The 24945-nt window shown below is 41.1% G+C and overlaps 1 protein-coding gene across 1 annotated transcript in view; it reads left to right on the top strand.

Annotated features, from left to right (window-relative positions):
• Window positions 1-24945, top strand: part of FAM171A1 (family with sequence similarity 171 member A1) — an 86109-nt gene that overhangs the window by 30950 nt on the left and 30214 nt on the right. The window contains exons 2-3 of the mRNA XM_084207936.1: window positions 17751-17978; window positions 24125-24217. Coding sequence (XP_084064062.1) covers window positions 17751-17978; window positions 24125-24217 — 321 coding nt within the window. The remainder of the gene's footprint in view (window positions 1-17750; window positions 17979-24124; window positions 24218-24945) is intronic.

Genomic DNA, 24945 nt, shown 5'->3' with positions numbered 1-24945 from the left:
TTGGATATTTTTAGGTATTACTTAGTATCTGATTGCTGATGTGTATAGATGTCCTCTACCACCGTTTATCTCTCCTGAGTGCCAAATCTTTTTATTTGACTTTTAATTTTTTTTTTCCCCATAAAGCAGTGTGCAGATCATCTTCTAGCACTTATGTCGCTATTTAACCTATGGTTTGATGAAGTGTTTGAAGAGCCATGCTAGTGTTGGATGCCTTTCTGCTTGCAGCATTCTCTGGGTTTATCTTGCAAGTGTCCCAAATGCTGAGTGCTGTCACACAGGCTATGCCAAAGCTTCAGGGGGAGAAGGGGTTCACCATGTGCTTTGCAGTTCTGGCTAGGGTGGGACCCAAATGGGTCACAGCCATTTCAAAATTCATCTTGTGGAGAACAAGCTGCAGAACTCAGAGGGATGGCATCCTCCTAGGTATTCTCCCAGCATGGGACTGGGATCTGTTGGAGCAGGGGGTACAGATCCCAGAGCCATGGTGCCTCCCTGGCTCCTGTTGCACAAGACTGGAGTGGCTGTTCTGCACAGCTCGGGTGGTTTCGGGGCACGCTGTTCGATATTCCTTCCCCTGCCCCCAGTACCCTGCTGCTGGTTTTGATGCTTGCAGGGTGTGAAGTCAGTGCTGCTGTGAGTCACTGTGTGCCTGTGAGGGGATGGGTGTAATAGTCCTGCAAGCCCTGAACAGCGTCACAGCACAATGTGTGGGTAGGCAAGTGTTCGTATCTCTTAGCTTGTCTTGACTGATGTGACAGGAGAAGGCAGAGCCTGTGATTCTTTGGTCTCCCCTCCCCACCTCAGTTCCTTGCCAGCTGGCTGACAGCCCTGAGGTGGTGGGCTGAGGGTGGTATCTGTGGGAGGGAGGAGGCAGAAGTGACCCATATGCTGGTGCTGGAGCAGAGCTGCCCTGGTTCTGTCACCTGGCTCCATGACAGCTGTGCACAGCCCTTGGACCGGAGTCTCTCGGCACACAGCATTGCTGTACTTACTCTGCAAATCAAAGGGAGTGGCTTGAAATACTCAACTTCTCTTCTTTTCCCTCCCTTCCCCACCCAACACCCCCATATCCAGGGGGAGATGGTACTTCACATATACAAAGCCCACATGCATAGGAGGATCTTAAACCTGAACATCCAGCTGCTGTAATAAATAAAATGTAGCAAATGATCGCAAAGAGAAAGGAGAAAGGGGAGTCAAAAGGCCAGGATATTCTGGCCCAAAGCAGATGTTGTCAGTATCTGGGGTGGATGTGCTGGAAGGGGAGTGAATCTTGGATGATGTCAATGAAGTGTGTAAGCCCAAGGCTGGGGGATGGGCAGCTTCCCCCGCAGAGCTCCTGGCTGCTGGCAGGAACACAGCTGTGTGCTGCCCCTGCTCCCTTACACCTCCATCCCCCTTGGCACATCAGCAACGTGGAGCGATGGCTGTATCAGCGAGCAGGGCCTGTGGCATCATGTAGGTGTTAGTCTTTTACTGCTGCACCCAGGAAAAGTTTTTGCATCTTTGAACACTTCAGGGTCACTTTTGAGGCTGGTCCAAGTAAGAGCAAATAGCAAGTCAGTCAAGAGCTGATGGGAATTATTGGAATGTGGTAAGGACTTAAAAAGGAAGGAGAGCCTGGTGTTCAGGGAGAAGAACCCATTTACAGGGGTTTTTCTAAACTTCAGGAAACGGGGGGACAACATTTGTGGACCTGTGACTTTTGTGTAAACATAAGTCAGTATCTCTCCTTTTGTATAAACATAGAGCTGTATCTTTCCTCACTCTAGTTTCCCTATTGCATTGAATGGAGACTGTCCCCCTCTTTCCCTGTCCCCCTGTCCCCTCCCATTTTAGCCAGGCTGACAGATGTGGCAGGTAACCAGGCAGCCTCCCAGCTTGTGCCTCTGGTGTTAAGGTCCATTTACTGCTCTTGCCAGCCCAGCCCAAAGGCCTTTCTTTTCACAAGGATACATTCACTCATCTTTTTTTATCTAATTGGAGGTGAAAGTCCCACTGAACGTGAAACATTTTGTCAGTTCTCTGCAAGCTAAAAAACTGCTAGAATAAATTTATTTGTAGGCTTTCATTAAACTCATACAAAAGTTGGATGCTGCCCTCTCTTTGTTACATTTTTCACTCTGTTATTGTATTACTTTTCTTTCTCTGAGTTCAGAGCTCCTTTTCCTAAATAGAGTCTGTGACTGTTTCCTAAGAACCCTAAACCAAGAAGCAGCCCCACTGCCATCTTAATAGACTTCCTTTATCATTCATCAGTATTTATTAACCTTTTTGCTTTTATGGATCCTATTTAAAAGATATTTAAAAATCCAGTAACAGTAAAAATGGCAGTATAACTCTGGCAAGCCTCATGACTTGCTCTTTTTCAAGTGTCATTTGTGACTCTTGATGTAATCTGTAGGTTCAAGGGCCTTGTATGGAGCCTGAAAAAAACTGCCATGGGAGGGACAAAACCAAAACAGACTGGCAGGTGATTGCTTTCTTCAAAAGGGAGTAGATCAAGTCCCATCTGTTAACTGTTGCAATTGAGTCATAGGCAAGAGCAATTGGAGCTGCCCACACAAAATGGCAGGAAGATGCTGCTTTTGTGTGAGTCTGCTGGAACCTGCATCCTCACCCTGGAGGAAGGAGCTTCAGGACTCACCGAGGGGCCTTCCGCCTGCTCTGACCTTCATGATCCTATCAGATATTCAATATCATTTGCTACATGCTTTGGGGCTTCTTGTAATTCTGGGTTTGATTGATTTGGCAAAAAGGTCTTCACAACTGAGCTGTTAGAGTTGCTGAAATCAGTGTTCCTGCTGTTACTGCAAATGATCTGGAAAGGATGCATATTTTCAGAAGGACACTTTGGGAAGCAACATAGCATGGGTTGTAATCAAGCTGTTGAAAAATAAAAACTCATATTTTAAAAAGTAATTTTTAGTTCTCTGTACATTTTGTAAAATGAGCTTCTGAAGCCTGTTTTCCTCTGCATGTTGATACAGTCTCATGTGAAACTTGGAAGGGTTTGTCCTAAACTGTTGAAGAGAGAGCCAAAGTAAAGTACATGTGTTTTGTTGTTTTGCTTTTTAAACTCTGGCAGGTGTGCTACTTAAATATATTTGCTACCACTGCTACTTAAATAAAATGAAGTTTAAAGAAGACATATTGTCCCAGTGTACATCAGTTTATTACATGTTATTACAGTTAATTGCTCTTAGCACAGCTTTCTCTGTTTTTCTTTTTAAAAAAATGTGTATTAGGGAGTGATGGAGTCTTGGAACATGAGGACAGCAGGATGAAGGTAGCTAAATATGAAGTAAGGTGTTTCACAAGCAGTTTGAAAATTAATAGCTGAGGTCTAAATATACCATGTTAACCAAGTTATTTTGGCATTAAGTCATCAAGCCAGAGAGGTGGCAGATTTTAAGCCAAGTGAGTCTTCAGCACAAGAGCAGAAAGTAGCCCAGGATTCCTGGGGGAGACCCTCAGGCATGAGCATATTCTTATGCTTTTCCAGGAACCCAGGCTGGGAAGATGCTGTGCAATGGCTTTGCCTGACAGAGAGGATTCCTGGCTTGGAGTGCAGCTGCCTTTCACAGACCCTTTCTGCACATGATGTAGCCTGGGCAGCAGAAACAGGAGAGTTGGCAAGGTGAAGGCCACATCTTCAGAGTCCAGGCTTTGTTAGTGCTAATGTAACAGGCAGTTCCCAGGACATTTTGCCAGGAAACCCCTCTGATTTGTGGAAAAGGATAGGCATGGTGCAAAAGTAGCTTATGGCCTGCAGAGCCATCTGCTTCTACCACTCTCTATGTTGACAGCAAGTTTAGCACTGCATCCCGAAGTGGATCATGAAATCTCACCCGTTCTGCTTCACAGTTACCTATTTGATTTTCTAAAAGTCCTTTCTACCAAGGGAATTGGAGCAGTGGCTCTCAAAAACACTTTGGCTGAGATTCCTAGTTAAAAAGAGATTTTAAGAAATTCCACCCACTTCACTGCAGTTTTAGCATGGCAGTAACAAAAATGAGTTTCTAATCCAAACTCCAAGGTAGGCAGCAGTGTTTTATATGTAGAACACTCATTGAAACGAATATGAAATGTATTTTGCCTGGCTTTGGTCTTGCAGCTAACGTAAGAATCATAATGTTTTAAAGGAGTAGCTGTACACTATGAGTTGCTTTACTTAGCTCAGCTATTATCTTGCTGTTACATGCTGTTTGAGACCCAGACATTTTCGGCTCCATGTGAATGTAACTACAAAATAATTTCAGCCTAATTTTAATATTAATTTAATGGCTAGAAAAATGAACTTGAAATGTAAATATTAATTAGCTGGTAATAATTCTTACTTGCTTCAACTTTTCTTTATTTAGCTAGCAACTCAGATGGGAGTATCTGATTGAATGGTCCAAAACTGAAGTTAAAATCCTTCTTGTTCACCTTGGACATCTTAGCATTATAGTAACTCCATCATTTCTGAGAGAAACTTGAGTCTGCAGATAAGCTGTTTTAAGTTGCCATTTAAGGCAATTGCATTTTATATTTTTTTGTTTCTCATATATTGCATCCACATGTGTATGGGTACAGGACATTAATGTGTCTGTAGAATTTTATTGTAACTTCATAGAACTGCCACTATTTTGCTGTGGTATTTGTTGCTGATCCTGTACTAGAGCAGTGGACCCAAAGTCCTTTTGTCTTTATAAACATCTAAGGCAACTGAACTGGGTGTTGTCATCCTTGCAGTAGACCCCTGGTTCCTTCAGGATGGGTGCTGTGGAGTTTCCTAACATCTGCACTTCCTGTGCTCTTTAAAGGGGTGCACGTTGTGCTTGGCCAGCTGATGGCTGGAAGTCTTTCCTGTGCTGTTATGGAAGCACAAGGCTGGCTGGGAATTCAGGCTGGCTTTGAGCAGTAATAGCAATCTGCTGTCTTTTTTCCTCTTCCCTTTAGTAATTTTGCAACCTCAAGAGAACAACTGACCACTTTTGTTGTTAGACCTGTTGTTGAAATACATAAATCAGCTTTCCTGTATAACTGTGTGCTGCAGATTGTGAATGTATATAGATACACACATCCTTTGTGTTATGTGGGCTGGGTTTTTTTTTTCAGAGTCTTAGTGTGAAGAGGGACAAAAAAAGTGAAGAGCAATTTTGATTTAGAGCATATGCTCAGCGAAGCGGAAAGAATACCTTACTTTTATATTGCGGAATGTTAATTTCCCAAGTCTCAGGACATGTTGAAATGATGTGAACTTTAAAATTAAATGTATAGTGATTTAGATAAGTGAATGTCAAAATAATACATAACTTGGAGACACTGAATATGTTGCTAAAAATTGGTATTTATAGATTTCCTACAGCTGTTAAATTTGAGAAGGAAGGATGAGGAAATGTATCTCTATTTTACATGTTTACTAGAAGGTTAACACTATGGTATTACTCACTGGAATTGCATTTATGACTCAGTATGGTAGAATATGTTTTAAATTTATTGGACTAGTTCCTTTAAAGTAATGATTAACTGCTGAATACTGCAATTTTTCTTAGCAGCTCCTTTGTAAATGTGAGAACAGAATAAATTACAAATGAACAAAGAGAAGATATCCCTGTGTGAAATACATGTTTTCTTAACTTCATAAAAAGTATCTGTGAACTTGGTTTTTGAATGGGTTTTAGGGAAGTGATAACAACTGGTACTGTCCAGGAAACTTCTTAGTCGATGCTGTATTTTTTAGTGTGATTAGATGTACCTTGTGTTTTCAGTTTAACTTAGCATACATGTGTATGTGCATAACATACATCAACCTTTTATCTGCTAATTATAGAATCTATAAGGTCGGAAAAGTCTTCTAAGATCATCAAGTCCAATCATTAACCAAGCACTGCCATGTTCATCAGAAGACCATGTTCCCAAGTGGTAACACTATATTCATTCTGGGCACAACACACAGTAGAGCGTATTTTACTCTTTTAGAAGTTGATCATTGCTCTCTTGTATCTCCTTTTTCATTTGCATCCCAGCAAATTTCCCAGCACATCCTGGTAATGCAACATAAGTGTAGCATCTGTATGATTTGGGTATTTAGAAAGGCCTTCCTCCTGCTTCTCCTGTAAGCATTGTTTGCACACAGTAGATCACTTTCCAGACATACAGCTGTTTGTTTAAACCAATATAATAATAGTTTATAATGCTTGCTTAATGCATAGACTAAGTAGCCTACAAAATATTCATGTTGCTGTCTGTGCCAAGGAAGCAGAGCACGCCACTGGAATGTTTTCATTTTTAAATATCTGCTTGTCAGTGGGAAAGTGGCCGTATTTGTCCAACTGAAAATACCAGCAGCCCTTTCGTGATGGTGTTGCTTCTAAGTAGATGTGTGTTTTGTAACGCAAGTATAAGAAACTGACAAGGTAAAATGAAAGAATTTGAGGGATTCTTTGCTGAGGGAAGGGACTTGAGCAGAGTGCTGCTTACAGCTATAAATATCTAGAATGGGCTTATGCCAGAGTAAAAGCAATAAGTGTTTTATGTTGTCAAATGGACAAACTAGTAAATAATGTCAGCATTTGCCAGAATCTTACATGCTCTGACTGGACTCTTTTAGGTAGGCCATATGTGTATTCTAAAGTTTACTTATTTGAAGATACATTTAATATTACATGGGATTTTTGATTTAATAGAATGATAAAAAATATACCAAAATCACAATGTCAATGTAATTTGTACTTTGTTAATATGAAATACATTAACAACAATAATAATTCAGTTGCTACACATATGTGGTACATGTTCTTGGTCTCTCTAATGAGCTCACCATCATGATGCTGGCCATCACCAGCTGCTGAGAAGGATACTTGGGTTGAAACCAGCCCGCAACTGTCTTTGATTTTATTTAATGTTGCTAATTGTTCCATTCTTGCACACTTTGCTGGTCTGAGCTGTATACATACGCCTTCCCTCTGCTAGTTTGAGAGACGTTCTCACTTTTTAAATGAACTTGGAGAAATATTTGATCCACTCAGCAGTGGTGTAGTCAATTGATTCACTCAAATGACATAGCTGTTCATCTAACACAGAGGCCACCCTCGGGTGCCATTTGTGTTGAGACACAGTCAGCCCTGTGTGCAGCAGCTGTGGTCAGTCCCAGCCTGCATTATTTCCTGAGCCTCAGGGCACATAGCCCTTGCCCATCTCTTCTCAGCCTTCCTCTGCAATTTATTGGCCAGTCACAGGATTTTACATCAAGATTGATCTCTAAATAGAACAGATAATTCACTGATCTGTTTGATCAGCTGTGATTCATTGGTTTTTAGCATTTTGATTTGTGAACCCCAGAAGTCTTTCAGCAGAGTGTTATCCCTTTCAGACATCCCCCTTAGAGAGGCAATTATATATACTACCTAAAAAAACAGGCTACTCCCAAGTTACTTTCACCCATTCCCAAAGCCTGGTTTCTGGACCTCCAAACCTTCATTTCTAGCTACAGTGGTAATCATGTGTTTATGATAAATAGCTCTGGAAATCAGAGCTGCAAGGCAACCAAGAGATACAAAGATATTCTCCAGTGCTCTTCCCATCTTGCAAGGCAAGATAAGGCGTGTGAGCAGCATGTCAAACCCTCATTGTCACATTGTGGTTTTTATATACCACAGTCTAAGTGAGTCTAAGAAAGATGAATGTTGCCAGTGTAACTGTACCTTTCCATTATGATTTTGAATTTGTGGAAGAGCCAGTAACTTCTGATCTACATCACTGACTTCCAGTGTAGGGGAATAAAAAGTAATTTTTCAAAATTCACAGTTTCAATCTGATTAGAATTATTTTTCTCATGAAATCATAATGGCCCTTAAAAATAATCCCTTGCCAAGAATTTAGATCACCATGGCTGTTACAGTAATTTAAACTGACGCAAGTTTTGCTTACTGAGTCAGTTATGTATGCTCTGCATATATATGCAGTCATCATAGCTGAAGTATAGACAGTACAGCAGCCTGGTTCAAAAATATTCATTGAAAAATTAATTGACTTGGATCAGAAGGCTTCTTCTGTGTGACTGAGATTGGATGAAAGAGAAAACAAAGTGTAGTGATGAATGACCATGTATTAATCTGGGGTTGTTTTACAGTGTTAGGATAAATGGAACTGTAACGAGTCCTATTTTATTTAAAGTTTTTATTGATTATCTAGAAGAAGACCTAGGTTAATTAAATGTTTAAGCTATTCCAAATGAGGAAATAGAAATATTATTTTGAACAGAAAAATCTCAAAAAATTTAGAAATAAATAATTTTGGAGGATAGGAAAATTTCAATATAGACAAGTTAGGTGGCATTTAATGTTGGTGCTACTGTGACAGAAGTCACAGGAAGTGTCATGTAGAGATGTTAATTAAAGGAAGCTTTTTAGGATTGGGAGGAAACGGCAGTAAGCTCCTCCATCCACCCTGTTGCAAATACCAACTGACTGTAGAGGTTTTTGGGTGTTCAAGAGCTGTGTAAACACTCTGTAATGCCTGTGCAAAAGTCCATGCTGCTTCATACCAGCCCTTTCCTGGCATTGTCACAAGCATCCTGTAGTTATGGAGCCAGGAGATTTTACTGCTGTAGTGCTGGTATGCAGCAGCAGAGATTGGGAAGTTACTGGGGAATCAGTATGGGATTTGGAATTAATGCAAAATAAAGATTTACTGCAACTGTACATGCCAAATATTGACCTTAAGCTTGCCTAGGTCAGGAGATGGGCAGGTGCCCTTCCAAAGGGGTGCAAGAGAGCTGACTGAAATGCCTGTGAACCAGCAGGGGTGGTCCCAAATCCTTTCTTTTCCTTGGCCACCACTCTCCACCCCCACACCTGCCTGTTCTGCTGATTCTGGCACGTGGGGCTGCTTTGCTTCAGCAGTTCAGCCTGATAAGCTGGCATTGAGCCACTCAGTTTGTTAGGCTGGTGCAGTGCTGGGTTAGTAAATGCAACCAAGGCTGCGGCAGGTCCAAGGAGAAGTGGGATGGCCCAAGAGCAGGAGCAAGAGTCCACAGCCAGGCCAAAGAGGTGGGGAGGAAAAGGATGCTCCTGGTTTTGCTGTGGAGTAGCTGATCAGTAGTGCTGCGCTCCTCATCACTCTGCAGAGCTCTCTGCTCAGGCGGGCTGGGTTGGAGGACTGAGATGGTTACCATGTGTAGCTTCACCTACGATTTAATTTTCCTGTCTGCCAGCTGGGGATAACCTCTTCAAGGAATGCAGCGATTATAAATCGACTGTCGAGTTATTTGAAGAAAGGGTACGTGCAAGAGCCTAGACAGTTTCAGCGCAATAGTTCGCCTCTGTCTGTGCATGAGCTTACGTCAGTGCGTTACTGAGATGAAAGTGGAAGTTTGCACTGCAGGCTGCAATGGGAATGTAGAGAAGAGGCCCTTGAGATGGGTTTGTTTGAATTGTTACAGTGGTTTTTTTAAAAACAAACAACCCAGGTAAAAATACCCTCTTCCAAAGTGATATCTAGCTTTGCTTTCACAACAGGCTTTGGAAATTAGAGATTAAACCTAAGATTAAAGCTGCTTGAAAATGAGGGGAAAAAAAGTGCTTGTGTCCTCACAGCCCCATTGAACATACATTGGATTGCTTGAACATAGAATCATCTGCTTTAAACTGCTTTCATCAGATGCATACTTTATTAATGCAGACTTAGGATAAAGTTGTTTGGAGAAAATGTAACACGTGCCTTTGTCGCTAAGCAAATCCAAGCTTTCCCTTTCTGCACTCCCCCAAACTAGACTGATGGTGCAGTAGGTATAAAGTTGGCTTAAAACCCCAAGCAGCTGAGCACCGTGTGGCGTTATCCTCAGAGCTGATGTCACAAAATCAGCTGGGGTCTTGAGTCAGTAGAGAACTCTTATGCTGAGCAACTGGAAAATATCCGTGCATTAACTTCTCATTCCATATTGATCCCCAAACAGAGTTTCAAAGAGCTCTATTACAAAAAAAAGGGATTACTTTTTCATGTCTTGTAAAGAATATGTTATGTGTGTGGCAAACTAGAGCTTTGAAAGTCAACTTCCATCTGCCTTCCATGACAGTATTTTATTTAATTCCATGTCTAAGAGACAAGGTTTGGAAATGAAATTAGTTTGTGTCATGCACAGTTCCTGTAGAGATCAAAGGCAGACCTGCTAATGCAACTATTGCTATTCATGAGTTTCATAGCCGTGTGAGTTTCAAGTTAATTATAAATGCTTGTTTAATCACTTAACAATAGGGTATCGGAGTCTCATCTGGGCATAATGCATATGGCTCCCATTTTTTTTAATTAAAGCAAATTCCTACCTTTTTTCCCAAGAAATTAATTTTGGTGGTAATGCTCTAGGCCCTAGCAGGTCAGGATATGCAAATCTTCTTTTACATGTTGGACTGTTGCATGATGGATGTCTTTATTTTATTATCCTGTAACTGCCCCTCCCTCCCCTTTGAACACAGGGGTTGTATAGTAGCCTGGTTTTCATTGCATGAGGCATAAATTGCTCTAGTTCATATAGTAGAATTCCTTTTGTGACATTTTACTAAAAATTGTGTGCATTATCCTTAGGACATAATGCATTGTGAGATTAATGTATTTATCATTTTAGTTTATGAACACTTTGTTTAATGGATTTTAAACCTGAAGAGGTAAGTAGGGCACCTGCCTGACCTTCATATCACCGACAACTGTGCTGTATTTGAAGACTGAGGATTAAGACTAATTATTTTAGTTAAGATAAATGATTTCAATCCCCTGGAAATTAAATTCTTGTGCACTAGGGGAACCAGCCACAGTGCCAGCAAAGCCTGAGGCACTTGGAGCAGCAAGGATTGTTAGATGAGAAATACGAATGAATCTACTTGAGCTGCAGCGAAGGGTGAAAAAGCCTCAAGTGCTACCCAGGTGTAGCTTCCTCCACAACCCTGGATCCTGATTGTCCTCAGAGATGAGGTGAGCAGAATGCTCTGATCAGGCACCAAGTGGGGGCTTCTCTGTGTTAGCCAAGAGTGTCATATGCAGTTGTCATTGCACTCTGATGTTTCTGAGGAAGAGCAATAGAGAGGAAGGAAAGAAAAACTCAGAAATCCATCAGTTGTGCATTTGAGGAAGAAAGGTCCTTCTTGACTTCTGAGGTGTGGGGTTAATTATAGTCATCACACTGCAAGTACCCAGTGATAGTCATCCCCTGGACCTCTAAAGTACAAAGTGTTCAGCAAATTCAGATTGCAGTGCTAAAAAGAAGTATCCCAAACAACCACTTGGGCTGGCTTCATGACTGTTCTAGATCAAACATTATTCTCTTAACTCTTGACATTGATTGTAAGCCTTAATTAAACACCTAGAACTAAAATTAAAGCTGTTAACCCCATTTTTTTCTCACAGCCGGAGTGAGTCTACTATCTAGTAAGCTGTTCTCTTGTTGCCAAGAAATGACACCTGAATTTGCTTAGGTTCAGTGTACAGCTGTTGGCTGTCTCTGTCAGCAAGACTAAAGGTCCTCAGCTGACTTGATCTTTTGCAGTTTTGTTGTTATGCATGGTGATCCAGCCTTCTCTTGCAGGTGGAGGAGGTCATGCTCCTCTGATGGCCAGTCCCAAGGCTGCTTCACTGTCCCCTGGGTTTTTATTGTCTCTTCTCTGAACCCCTCTGCTTTCTAAATCCCTTCTGAATCTGGGTCTGAGAACCAAGCTGTCTTGTGTAGTCCTTACTGGATTTCTGACTACTGTAGTAAGGAATTTTTTTCCTGATGCCAGAGACTGTGCAGCCTTGGTATCATTCTCCAATGGCTGAACAGGCCCTGAGCAGACCTCCTCTGTCCCATCCTGGTTGGGTTCCCTGGAAACCACTGCTGGACACTCAGCCCAGCTGAAACCTGAGTCACCTGTGGTGGAGGGGAGAGTTGTGTAGCACTATTGATTTTCCTGTAATGAGGGCCAGAGCCAGTTCTGAGTAGAGGATGTCATCATCCTCACTGCAAATCTTGTTCAAGCACATGTAGTCTGCTATTTGAGGTGCTACTTGAGAACTTACTTTCAGCAGAAAACATCAGAAGATCAGAGTCTGTTTACTTCTAGAGGGATGTTACATTCACATTTCCTTTTCTTCATGCAAACTTATTCTGCTGCTATTTTGAAGTGTGATTGGCAGTAGAGCCTTCTTGATGTAGCACATTAGGAAGATGCAATATGTAAATGCTAGAGTTGGCATCTGTGGCTAAAGCACAGGGAACACTCCTTTTCTAGGAAAATGTTTTCCTTTAGATAAATGAAAATCCTGTTGTTTGGCTGAGGATTGACCTCACACATGGGCAAAAGGTTAAGAGACAGAAAGGCTTATCCATTTGGCACGTAGGATTCAAAGCTAGGCATGTTGCCAGTAAGCTCAATCAGAGCAGGGGACACAGTTTTACATAAAGTTCATAATGGCTTTTTTTAAATGAGCAGGAAGCTTTCTTTTTCTAATCAAAACCTAGATAATTTAAATATCTCTTTCTTTGGTAATATCCTGCCATTGTCCATGGATAAGGGACCCCCAAAGGAAAAGCTAAGTGATCGCAGCTGCCTGTGTCAGCCTGCTCCCAAAAGAGATCATCTGTCCAGCACACGTCAGTGGGAGTCTGCCTGACACAGGGGTGTGTGCACAGAAACCAAATTGCAGGCTTGGGATCTAAATAGGATTGTGATCTTTGATTTTCAATCTGTGTCATAACTTTTCTCTGTTTATTCCAGTATGTGGAATCTGAGAGTTTGCCTTTGCTCAGGTCGATCAGGATTTTATCTTCTGTTACTGACTTAAAAAGAACCAACACAACAAACAAACAAAGCCCCAAACCTCCTAAAACCAGTGCTTTTCTCTTTTCAAGAGTTCAGTTGTAGAAGACAGCAGTGATGATAGCAGGAAACCGTTCCCCAACTGAGAGTTCACAGTGATGTAAAGAGCAGTTGTGAGTATAAGAAGGGGTTACAAGTGAAGAAATGCTTTTTTTAAGGTTAATTGTATTTCAGGAGAGGCAGTAGGGTTCATAGAGCAGATGGCATAGGAAGGATTGCTCAGAGAAAGTTTAAACTTAGTAAAATCTCAAAAATCAGATTAAGAAGACAGATGGGATTCTGGATTGGAATGCTACCATTTAGTGGGGTTTTTTTGGTCTTTTTTTCACTTTCCCAAATTATAACCTTAAAGATGCTGGAGTTTTTTTATACAGCTTACAATAATTTTAGTACTACACAACTGGGAGGGTGCTGCACTTAAGCAGCTGTTTTCACAATAACTAGTAGTTTTGGTTTGTACTCATTTGAGGAACAAGTAGGAGGTTTAGTGTTTAAAAGAAGACAAAGGACTATAAGAGAACAAATTTACACTAGACTTGCTTGAGCATACCTATACATCATCCTTGATCTTTTTGTGGAATTTACCCCTGCATTTGCTGGTTTTGTTTTCTCTTTTCCCACTTACCTTCTTTTCCCACTTTGGGATTCTTGAAGCAGAGTTGAAGGGTTGCACTGTTTAACATGTGCAAATAGCCCATTCCTACCTGCACTTATAGACAGGGAGACACAGACTTTTTGCCCTTCCAGAAAGGGTGTTTTTGCCTGTGGTTTTTCTCCTGGAAATGACAGTTATCCTAAGTGGTTCTTGTTTTGGAGCTGAATCTTTTCTGTAAGAATATAATGGCAGGACACACAGTAGTGGTGCAGACAAGTGACTCTGGCTCTGTACCTGTGCCCACCTGTGCTACCAGCCAACAGGGAAGTCCATGCCAGACAGATGGGGTCTGAAAGAGACACATTCACACCACACCAGTCAGGAGCCAGGTGCATCAGACAGGGCTGTGGCTCAAGCATAGCCTGTTCTGACTGTGGCTGGCTTGTCTGGGGAAGTGAGAGAGACCACAGCTGCCCTGGGTGAGTTCCTCAGCCCAGGCTGTATCACCTCAGCCATCTCTGCTCTGCTCTTAAATGAGGAAGCATCAGCACTCTTCACCTTTATGTCCCATTCCTCCAGGACCTAACTAGTAGCACAGAACAAAGCTCCAGAACTCAGCAAACACTTCTACTGTACATACAATAGTGTGAGAATGAAGTGGGCTTGGTTTCCCTCATCTTTTGCAGTGCTTTCAGTTCCCTGCCTTCATCTGCAGCTGTGCTTCTTCTGAGTCCATGTGTCTTTAATTCTGTGTGAGCTCCTTGCTGTGGTAGGCTGCAGAACTCAGGAATAATGTACCTGCTTTATACCCACTGTTTGCTGAGAGTTCCAACTAAAAAGTTTGCCAGATATTTTAAATACTCTATTCCTTAGTTTTAAGTAAGTCTTCTAAACAGCTTCTAATTGATTTCATCCAGTTTATCTAGTCTTTCAATCTAAGACTTCCCCATTAATTAGAGATCAGACTGATCTTGGGTCACTTGTTGTCCTTACTCTGCTGTCTTACTTCCCTTCTCCAGTTCCCCTGATCCTTAAGAAGTGCCTGAATATATCCTAGCAATTCTGAAACTTACTGTCTCTTTTTATAGGCTTTTCTCATCACGTCACTATTTGAGAGGATGTTTTCTTCAACCATTTCTTTCCAGTGTTAAGCTTTTAATCATTCAGTTGCTGTGGAAATTACAGTGATAATGTAAGTTTAGTGTTCGTGACTTCACTGCTGCATTAGATAAGAAAAAGGAGCTGTTGCGTGGGAGAAGGCCCTGAATTAAGCAAGTTGTATACATTTCACATGTTTGTCAGGGAAGATAACACATGAAAAGGAATTAGGATTGTTCAGGCTGCTAGGGTTTTCTCTATCTGCTCAGGGAAAAGCATGTTAACTATCAAAAAGGAGAAAACAAGCCCAGTGTGTGATCTAGGGACTGTGTGGTTTGGAACAGCAGTTCCAGTCTGCTGCCTTTCAGGACATCAGTATTCTGTCTTAGGTGATTGCCTTTGTCATTTCTGTTTAGAAGAAGGATTTTGGAAGCCCCTGTCCTTCCTTATCAGAAAGCGAGAGGGATGCAGAAAAAGAGAAGTGTGCAGACAGAAGCCCATACATAGCTATGGAGTGGGAGATAAAGAAGTTTCCTATTGGAGATACCCATGGCTAGCTCTCTGATTTGGGAAGAGAAAGATGGATTTGTAAATACAGGAAATTCTTTTTTTTTCTCATGTTCAATTTTAGTAGTAGTCTCTCTTCTAGAATTTTGAATGTATATAAGGAATTAAATTGATATGAACCTTCTGTTGTTTTCTTACCCTCTTCCTTAATTAGTATTTAATATTCCAGAGCTCCCTGGTTCCTTATATGTGGTTGTTTTTAGAGAAGGCTGAACTACCATGTTACTGAAATTGCTAACAGCAATGTTCAGCTTGTCCTGTTCTTTTGCTTTTTCTTTAATGCACCACCCATTACTCTTAACCTCATCTATTCTTGCATTCTTTACTAGGAAATTCAAAGTGAGAAATGCTAAGGGTGCAGCTATCTGGCTTTGGATCTAAGCATATCCCTCCACTTTGAAAATTAAAACTTACACTGTTCGTTGTCCTCCTGTTTGTAAATACATGAATATATATATTTTCCTTCCTTGATTAATGTGGCTGCATTTAGCATACACAACATGTCACAAGTTGCTTGGTAGTCAAGGCAAGGTTTCTAAGGAGGCACTCTGTACTGGACATCAGAGTATGTGGACACTGTTTTTCAATGTACATTGCTTCCTTTGACTACTAAATGCAAAACTGGGAAGAAGTCCAGAATCTTTAATAGCTGGAATATATTTCATGCTGATCCCATCTAAATTGGCGTCCTCCATTGCCAAGTTCTAAAGCAGTGGCTACGATGATGATGAATTTCTCTAATGGGGTTTTTGTTCAGGGCTGCTTGATATTGGTGTTTTCAGTACTGTAGGATTCAAAGAGAGGGTCTCTGCTTATGAAAGGGCCCAAGATATTGATCTTTCTGGCTGAAATGCCCTTAGGACAGATGTGCTGATACTTTTGTATTAGGTCCTCACCTCCTTTTAAACTTCTAGGTTGTTACAGTGTGTTTCTTCCCATACTCGGTTGTGTCATTTCTCTATTGAAACTCACCACAAAGATTTTGTTAAATTCTGTGTTTTCTTCTTGGTGTCATGTCTGGTTGACCCAGGGCTAAAAATAAGTTCTTTTAAGGCATTAGTAACAGAGCAGAACTGTACCACCAGTACTGTTCTGTAGAAATCAGTGTAATGTTTTTGAATATATATGAACAGGAGGTCATGCCCTCTTTCCTGGGTGTCCCATGCAGAAGTGTTTACACACACAGTGGGAGGAGAGGATCTTGCTTGTGGAAGGCTGAAGCTTCCTGACACAAAAAGGGAGTTTGCAAAATACCATGTACTACCTTAGGGAATGGAGTAAGCTGAGATAGGGAACTTCATGCAAGAACAACAGAATTTCCAGATATTAAGATGGGAATGACAGAAAGGGAGCATTGGAGAGAAAAGAGAGAGGAAGAGGCCGACTGGAAGTGAAAAGAACCCAAGGAATGTCTTAATGGAAGCATTGCTGTCTTGGACCCAGCATTGCTCGGTCTTTTCAACACAGCATTGGATTTAAGTCATGGTTATTGCAGAAAGGCAACAGCTGCTGCTTTAGAGCATGAGGCAATTGAACTATTGTAGGCACAGAAAAATAATCATAGATACAGAAGAATGCCTTCCAGAGGGACTGTCTTGCACAAGCCACTCCATTTTATGTAACAAAAGCCTGGTGACACAATGCATGGTTTAGTCATAGGAGTGCCCAGAGTAGACAAATATTGTACATCTGGAAACATTTAAACTAGTAATTATTTTCTGGAAAAATGGCAAATTACTCAAGAAAAATGTAGTCCATTGTGTTGGCTTCAGACTGCGTATCTGCAGGATGTATGATTCTCCTGACTGCCTTAATCATCACTTCTTTGCTTCTCACCATTACTATGTGGGGACAGGTGATACAGTACTGTCAGGGCTGCTGCTGTCACTGCTAGCACTCTGCATCCCACCTGGTTGTCCTGTCCTTTGAGGACATGGACATGATCCCGTGGGACTTCTCCACCTTGGTTAGACATCATCAGGGAAGCCCTGTGCCAGCTGGGGCAATCTTTCCCACCCTAGCTGAAAATATCCGACTGTAGCGCAGCCCACTCTATTGCCCGCTTTCTTCCTGGGCTTCTGTCACAGCAGATTTCTGCCATTCCGTTGCTACACAGAGAGAATTGCTGTGGGAAGGAGTGAGGAGCATACCCAACTTGCAGCCTTTCCCTCTCCCCACTGCTGCTGGAGAGGACAGGCTGGAGCAGAGGCACAGCAAGGCAGGGACCTTACAGAGAGTTTCATACCCTGCTGTCCGTGACTAACACAGGATGTTAGCACACATTTAGAATTGCCATAGTACAGCAATACTCTGTGATTGACAGGTTGCCTCTCAAAGGGAGCGTTGCCTGCTCTGGAGATGTGCTGCCCAGCTGTATGTGGGTCACAGGAGGCATGTGGAAGATAGATGCCTCCAGAGTTGAAATTAGCTGTTGGGCAATAATTCAGGACCTGGTCTGGCTTGTAGCAGACTCTGCAGTGTCTCTGAAGAGTGACTGCCTGAGATGGACAGCTTCAGGCCAGTGTAAGAAGTCATACATAGCACCAAAATGTCAGAGCTGGTGTCTTTTCAGTCACTGGTGTCAGCATGTTCTAAGTGCTGCCTCCCACAGAAGCTTTACAGACAATAATCGCTGTGGTTGTTTGTCATTACAGAAGTAACGCTGAAGGTCCATGTAAGCGATGCCAGCACCCATCAGCCAGTAACTGAAGCCTTCATTGAGATTTTTACCAACCAGATCTCCATTGCATCTGGAACCTCAGGAGCAGATGGCACTGCCTTCCTCAAGTTTCAGTATAAGTTGGGCAATCAGCTGATAGTGACTGCTAGTAAACATGCATATGTGCCAAATTCTGCACCATGGAAACCTGTAAGATTGCCTGGTAAGAGATCTTTATTTTTGTTCTGAGGTAAGATATTGCATCTAAAGGAAGCTACACAGTTTTGTATGATGTGTTTTAATGCTTGAGATTCTGGGTGGGAAGAGAAACATCTGCACATTTCAAAAATAGTAACGTTTCTTCCTCAGTTAAACTGCAGCATCAAGGCTGAGCGGAGATTCACTCTCTTTCTGAAGGTCCTCGATGCAGTGCTACATCAGTTTTCAAACACCTGTTGGTGCTCCTACAGCTCCACAGAAAAGAGAAATCTCTTCCAGATATTTTTTTTTCTGGGAACTCTGTTTCTAAGAACCTTGTTTCAGCAGCTGTGGTGTATTCTTGCTTCTCTTCCAAGGCGGAGCAACAACTGTTGCACCATAGGCTGTAGTGTACAAAAATGTCCTGTCTTTTAGTTCTTAGCCATGTCAATAAAACTGCAGTTATGTTATCCAGATGTAAGGACTTCTACTAACTTAATTAGCATGCCTTTGCTTCTTCCACAGGCAAACAAGTATAACAATAATACTTGCATGTTAGTTTTTTTCAGAATGCCTCAGAACCTTACATTAGTTATACAAGAGGAAAAATTGAGTCATGAAGCCTATTTTTGACTGCTAAAGAGAACAGATTGAGGGTGGCTTTCAAACCTTGAGATGTAACATCTATATGAAGATCATATCCCAAATTTCACCTGTCTTTCTTGTAATCCTCAGCTACAATTAGGATCCTTGTAATTTGGGAATGGTCTCGGGCTTGTATTATACCCAAATCACACCTAAATAACACAAGCCTCAGGTTTGATAATTAGCCAGGGCCAAAGCCATGGGAGGTTTTAAATGCACTAATATTTAAATAGTGTATGTGTTCCCAGGGCAGTGTTGAATTCCGTGCCTTGGCTCCATTTTATTTATTAATATTAACATAGCCAGGAGGGCTGCGTGACTTGCTGCAAGGTCGAGTAGCAAATGTATTTTCAGAAGGGGAAAGGAACGGGAATCTCTTCAAACCCAGAATTATGCTTTAGGCATTTCAATGTGCTGTTTACTTATCTGCTTTCGCTTGCTTCAGATAAGATAGGAGTGCCTTCCTCTGCATTTTCTGTACTCTATTCCACTGTGTTTTTCAGCTTCTTAATGGAGCTAACAGCAAAGACTAAGTCAAGTTCTTTGGGGTGTAGTGAAAGAATAAGAAGCAACTGAAAAGAGTTGCAGCCACAAGACTTTTAAATAACTAAAAGGCAACAATTCAACAGTATGCAACAGTAAAAGGCAACAATTCAGAGAGTGCAACAGTAGCAGCTGTCACAGCTGGTCTGTAGCTGAGCAAATAATTTAGTTTTAAATAAGAAACCCGGCCAGGTTCTATAAACCAGCCCCTGCGTTGACACCCAGGGACTTCAACCAATCGCCAATGGACTATGATCAAATTACTCCACGAACTTCCTACGCTGCAGACATCTCACTGGTCAGGAAACTGGGAGGTGTTAAGAGCAGACCAAAGAGTATTATAGACTGGGATGTTTCAAACCTGCCATATAAAGATGGGCTCAAAAAATAAAGGTCTTGGTATTGACACAGGGAGCTTGGGGATGTGTGTCTGTCTGTCCTGACTCACCCCTCCCTGTTACCAGCAGCAAAATTGGAATAGGTTGTGCAGAAAGGTTGTGAAATGTCCACTTTTAAAGACATTCAGAACTCAACTGAACAACCCCTGCTTGGTGAAAGAGATGACGTCTAGAGGTCCCTTCCAGCCATAATTGTTCTGTGACTCTGTTTAGAAATTTCCTTTGAGTTTTCTTCTCTTTAAATAAGATGAAGTGCAGCTTTCTCAGCATACTTCACATGATTTTAACAGATGAAAGTATGCAATAACCATGCCTTGTGTCTTGTCTCTTTCTGACTTATACCCTAGGTCTTTTGAATGAGATGTACTCTTCTGTAGCCTGGAGTTTGTTTGGTTAGTTTTTTGCTTGGTGTTTTTCTTGAATACTGATTTTGAGGGAAGGGAATGAAACAGGGCATTTTTGTTTTAGTAAATCATTGAAGTTGAAGAGCAGTAATTGTATAGGTTCTACAAAGTCTTTCTTTTCATGGTTGAAACATGAGCTTAGCTCTGAAAGTAGATTAGTTTCACCTCTGATCATCCCCCACTGAAACTGGTAGATAGTTTGCCATTGATTTAATTGGAAGTAGAGTCCTTTACTTTGCTTCCTGTACCTTGAACTTATTCCTTTCTTTGATTAAAGAAACAAGTTATAACTTGATATGCCCTACGTAGATTTGATAGGGTTGTTCTTTGAATTAGAGCTGAAAAGGTACATGACATACAAGTTAAGATACTTGGGCTTTTATATTTTGTATTGACTAAGACACCTATAGTCTTTAAAAAACTTTCCAAGAAATGTTTGTATTTAAATGCCTATCATGCTTTTAAATAGCATAGTATAGAATTTTGGAAAAATGTATAAGTTGTTTTGTTGTTATTTTTAAGCCGGTTTGAACGATGGGGAACAGGCAGCACATCTCAGTCTTCGTTCTGCAGTGTGCAGTCTGGGCACACCCATACAGCTGCACCCTCATTTCCCAGAAATGCTTGTTAACAGTCCTAGGAGCTGTCCCCCACGGAGCAGATCCCCCACTCTGGGAAGCATTCTACCCAGGGCATTGTTTAAGCTGCCATCCTGTGTGCTGTGGTAAATAAACAATGGCCATATTTACCTCAAATGGGAAAATGACAACCATGAGCAGGGAGTAGGTTTGAAAGCTAAAGGCTGGTAATGTACTGTAGGAGAACTTGGCCAAAGGATCAGGATTCCTCCATCACGGGCAATGTGCATGGTGTTATGCTGAAAAGCTGTGCAGCCACTGAACTTGTGATACTGTTGTAGTAGCTTCAAGGAGTAAATATCGAGGGGTTTCTGTTCTTATAATTTGGCAGAAATTAACTTCCCTTATATTAACGAAAATAATTACCACCTCTTTACTGCTTGAGCAGAAGGATTATTTATTTACATAGTGATAAATGGTAGGAGGAAAAGATTTAAGATCTCTTCTTCCATTAAAATATTTATCAGCAGTGCCCTGACTCCACTTATTAACAGTTCATAAATTTAACATCACTTGAGTTGTTGAAGTGTTCATGATGGAAGATGTGTTCATCTGTCTGCTCTTAACTACGCTTAGATTTTTCTTTGTAAAAAATTCGGAAGAAAACATTTGTAATCCTTATTTAAAAGGACACTTCTTTTGGAGCAGTGTATGCAATGAAGAGAGCGGCACAGTTCAGAATTCCTTGGTAGAGGCACTGTCATGGTTTAACTCCAGTCATCAACTAACCCATCTGCTTCCTCCCCCCCAGCCTCCGTGGGGTGGGGAGGAGAATCATAGAAAGCTAAAAACTCTGGGTTGAGATAAGAACACTATAACAATTGAAATAAAGTAAAATTTTATAATAATAGGAAGAAGAATGAGACTTAACAAAAAGAGAGTGGGGAGTAAAACAGAGTTAAAGCAAGTGATGCACAATACAATTGCCCCCCAACTGAGCAGCAGTTGACCCCTGCCAGACGACTCCTCCCAGTTTATATACTGGCCATGACATTCTATGGTATGAAATTTCCCTTTGGCTAGTCTGGGTTAACTGTCCTGGCTGTGCTCCCTCCCAGCTTCTTCTGAAGCTTCTCACTGACAATGTATGGAAAGCTGCAAAGTCCTTGACTGAGGGTAAGCACTACTCAGCAGCACCCACACCATCAGTGTGTTATTGACATTTTTGTCATCCTCAATCCAAATCACTGCCCTGTACCAGCAGCAGAGAAGAAAACAGCTGCATCCTGGCTGAAACCAGGACCATCAGTCAAAGAAAACTATCGTGTTCACTGTGTTGAGATACAGTTTTAGGAGCAGAGGATGACGGCTATGGTATTTCTGGGAGAGGAGAGCTCATCTGGAATTGTTTACCTGTAAAATAAGGTTAAAAACTGGGAAAGCAGAGTATAGTATTTCAGGACTTGTCCTTGGCATAGTCATTCAGGGCTATGTGTGTCCAGCTCTAGATCCATGCTTCAAGAAGAATGTTTAAAACTGTGGACTTTTGTCAGGGGTGATTAAAAGATTGGAAAATGCAGTTTACAGGGAAAGACTTGGAAGTGCTTAATTTATTTTGTTCATTAGTGAGAAAGTTCATGGGGTAATTTGATCATAGTCCATCAATACCCTCATAGAGAACAGGAAACGGGTAAGAGAGAATTCTTCTGTCTAGCAGGCCTGTATAAAAAGAAGATCAAATGGCAGGAAATCGAACCTCTATAAATTTTGATGGGTAAAGAGGCACATTGTTTAACTGCCCTCATAATTATTTATTAGAACATTGATGTTGTGGTGTGGTCTTCACACTGGACACTGTAAAATAAAACTGGAGTTTTTCTACAACATATTTTCAAGTTTTGGTACAGTTATTGAATCTGCAGCAATAATTAATTCGAGGAAGGCTGTAGTTATACAGGAATAAGGCTGGATCATCACTGTCATCCTTCTGGCCTTAAAAGCTGTGTCTTTCTGTCATTGTCATGCTGAGAAAGGATTGTGCAGAAAAGCCCAAGGGAAGTTTAGAGGTTATATATTCGTTATAGTCTGGCACATATGGAAGAAGATGTTGGCATGGTTGATTGTATTGAGCTCCCCAGGGTGTCTAAATTATATTAGCTTTCTTCATACAAATTAAGTTATTGGAGTAAAGACAAATTTTGTAATTGCGTGGCCTTAGTGCTACTTGCACTAAGCTTTCTTACTTACGTTGCCAAATGTGTAGATCTGTTTCACATTTGGGCATTGGAAAGAAAATGCCCAGCTGTACTTGCAATAACATTATATGTCATTTTTTTTTAATGTTTATATATATTGTTAAGACCATCTTTTAGATGGAAGTTATTTTCAGGGTGTTTCTCCTAGTTTTTTTCTCCTTTCTCCCATGCTTCTCCCAAACACTAAAATTTCTGTTCTTTAAAAGGAGAATATATTTCTTAAAGCAGAAATAGTGTAGTCTTCCTATTGGTAGCTAACATCTATATGGTCTCTTGCATTAATTAACGTGTATTAATTAAGAGAAAAATCATAAAATTTCAGAAAATCAGAAGAGTTTGTGTTGTTCTTCTGTTGACTGTTTCTGAGAATGCCTTCCTCAGCTTGCATTTACTTCAGACTAGGATGAGTACTCTCCAGGTATGGGATGCTGCCCAGTTATTACTAGTTATAAATAGTAACAAGTTATTACCAAAAATAACTAGTCTGCATTAGTCTTCTCTTCTTCCATCTTTGAAAGCCACATGTGGGCTGCAGGCAGTCGTGCTCCTTACTGTTTTCATAGCTGCAGGAGGCAGGTGGGCTCTGTGGCTAATTCCTTCCATATTTTGGGTCTTCTGGGTCTGAAGAACTTGGCATGAAATTATATCCTGTTTTTCACTCTGCAAAGATGTGTGTGCATACTGACACAGCCCTGCAAGGAGTGTCAGTACCAGTGGGAAGGGAGGTCCTTGCAGGTAGACTTCTTGCAGCAAATACTATTTATCTGTCCCCTTTCACACCACCGAGAGGATGACAGTAGTTCTGCTACAAATAGCACTTCCCTGGCGTAGGTGGTGACTCAGTGCATGCTGCATTTTAAAGCAAATTGTTCTGACTTAATCATCATACTTTGCCTTTCTGTATAACTTACATAAGCATCTCAAAAGTACTTAAAACTTAAATTTCATTAAAATATTCCTGAGGTAAGAAGTATAGCTGTTGCATGAGAAATAACTCAGCCAGACTGAGTTAGCATTTCAGTTCTCTTTATGTATTTCTTGTCTTTCTGTGGAGCTGGGAATTGCTTCATGGAAGGCATGAAACCCTGCTTTCCACTGCACTCTCCAGTGCTGTGAGCTACCATGCATGACATGCAGGAGTCAAAGCACAGAACATTTTTAGTTCAGTAGTTACTCTGGCAATTTAACTGTTTGGTTCAGAATATGCATGTGGTTTCTGTCATGCATACAATATGATTTTAATAGTTTGGGTGGCCTGCTTTTGCAAAAACATGAAGAAAGTAAATGCTGTTGTTACTGGATTATGAGAATTTAAATATGTGCCACTTAAACCACTTCTCTCCCACAGTGTTCTCTTCACTGAGCCTCGGCCTTCTTCCTGAACGCTCAGCTACTCTGATGGTCTATGATGATGTAGTCCAGATAGTCTCAGGATTTCAAGGTATGCTGGCTTTGGGAAGTCAGAACTGAAATTTAAGGGACACTAAAGAAAAAATCTGACAGCCTGACAGAAAGTCTGAAAGCACTGACAGTTCAGTGCTTTCTGAACTCTGTCCTGTGAGTGAGACTGGTGTTCTGTGGGGAGTTCTGAGTTCCCTGAGGAATGCTTCTCTGTGGGATTGTTTTACCAAATTAATAGCTGAATTCATCCCTGACTGCTGTGACTAGGGAATTCAAGTTACATGGTAATAAATGAGTTTGGACTTTATTGTGCCATTTGAGAGCTAGAGATTAAATTTCTTACACTATCTGTTGGATGTTTTTTCATCTAGGCTCATTTAACCATCCTTGAAGGAGACATTTTCTGGTGTTTTAATGTCTAAGATTTTTCTCTGGTTTTATTTTCTTTTTCCTGCTTTCTAGTGTAAATTACTTAGATGTTTAGAGCATAGAAAAACTGAAAATTTTTTGTATCTGCATTGTTGTATACCCTGTATAAACTTGGTTTTCCTGGGGACCCCTTGCCAGACTGCCTGTAAACCCAAGTCCTACACATTGAAACCCACAGTATTAGAAAAATAAAGTTTAAATTACCTTTTTGTAAGGCCAAACACAGATGTTAAAGTAACTGTAGTATCAGTTAGAGGAACGGTGTTTTCTGAACTGCACAGTGAAGAATAACATGTTCATTTGACTTAGGGGTCTGACATAAATTAGTCCAACTACTGT

Source organism: Fringilla coelebs, assembly GCF_963513975.1.
Source record: "Fringilla coelebs genome assembly, chromosome: 1".
Taxonomy (NCBI): domain Eukaryota; kingdom Metazoa; phylum Chordata; class Aves; order Passeriformes; family Fringillidae; genus Fringilla; species Fringilla coelebs.
The sequence above is the reverse complement of the archived record's forward strand: the minus strand, read 5'-3'. Positions and strand labels throughout refer to the sequence as shown.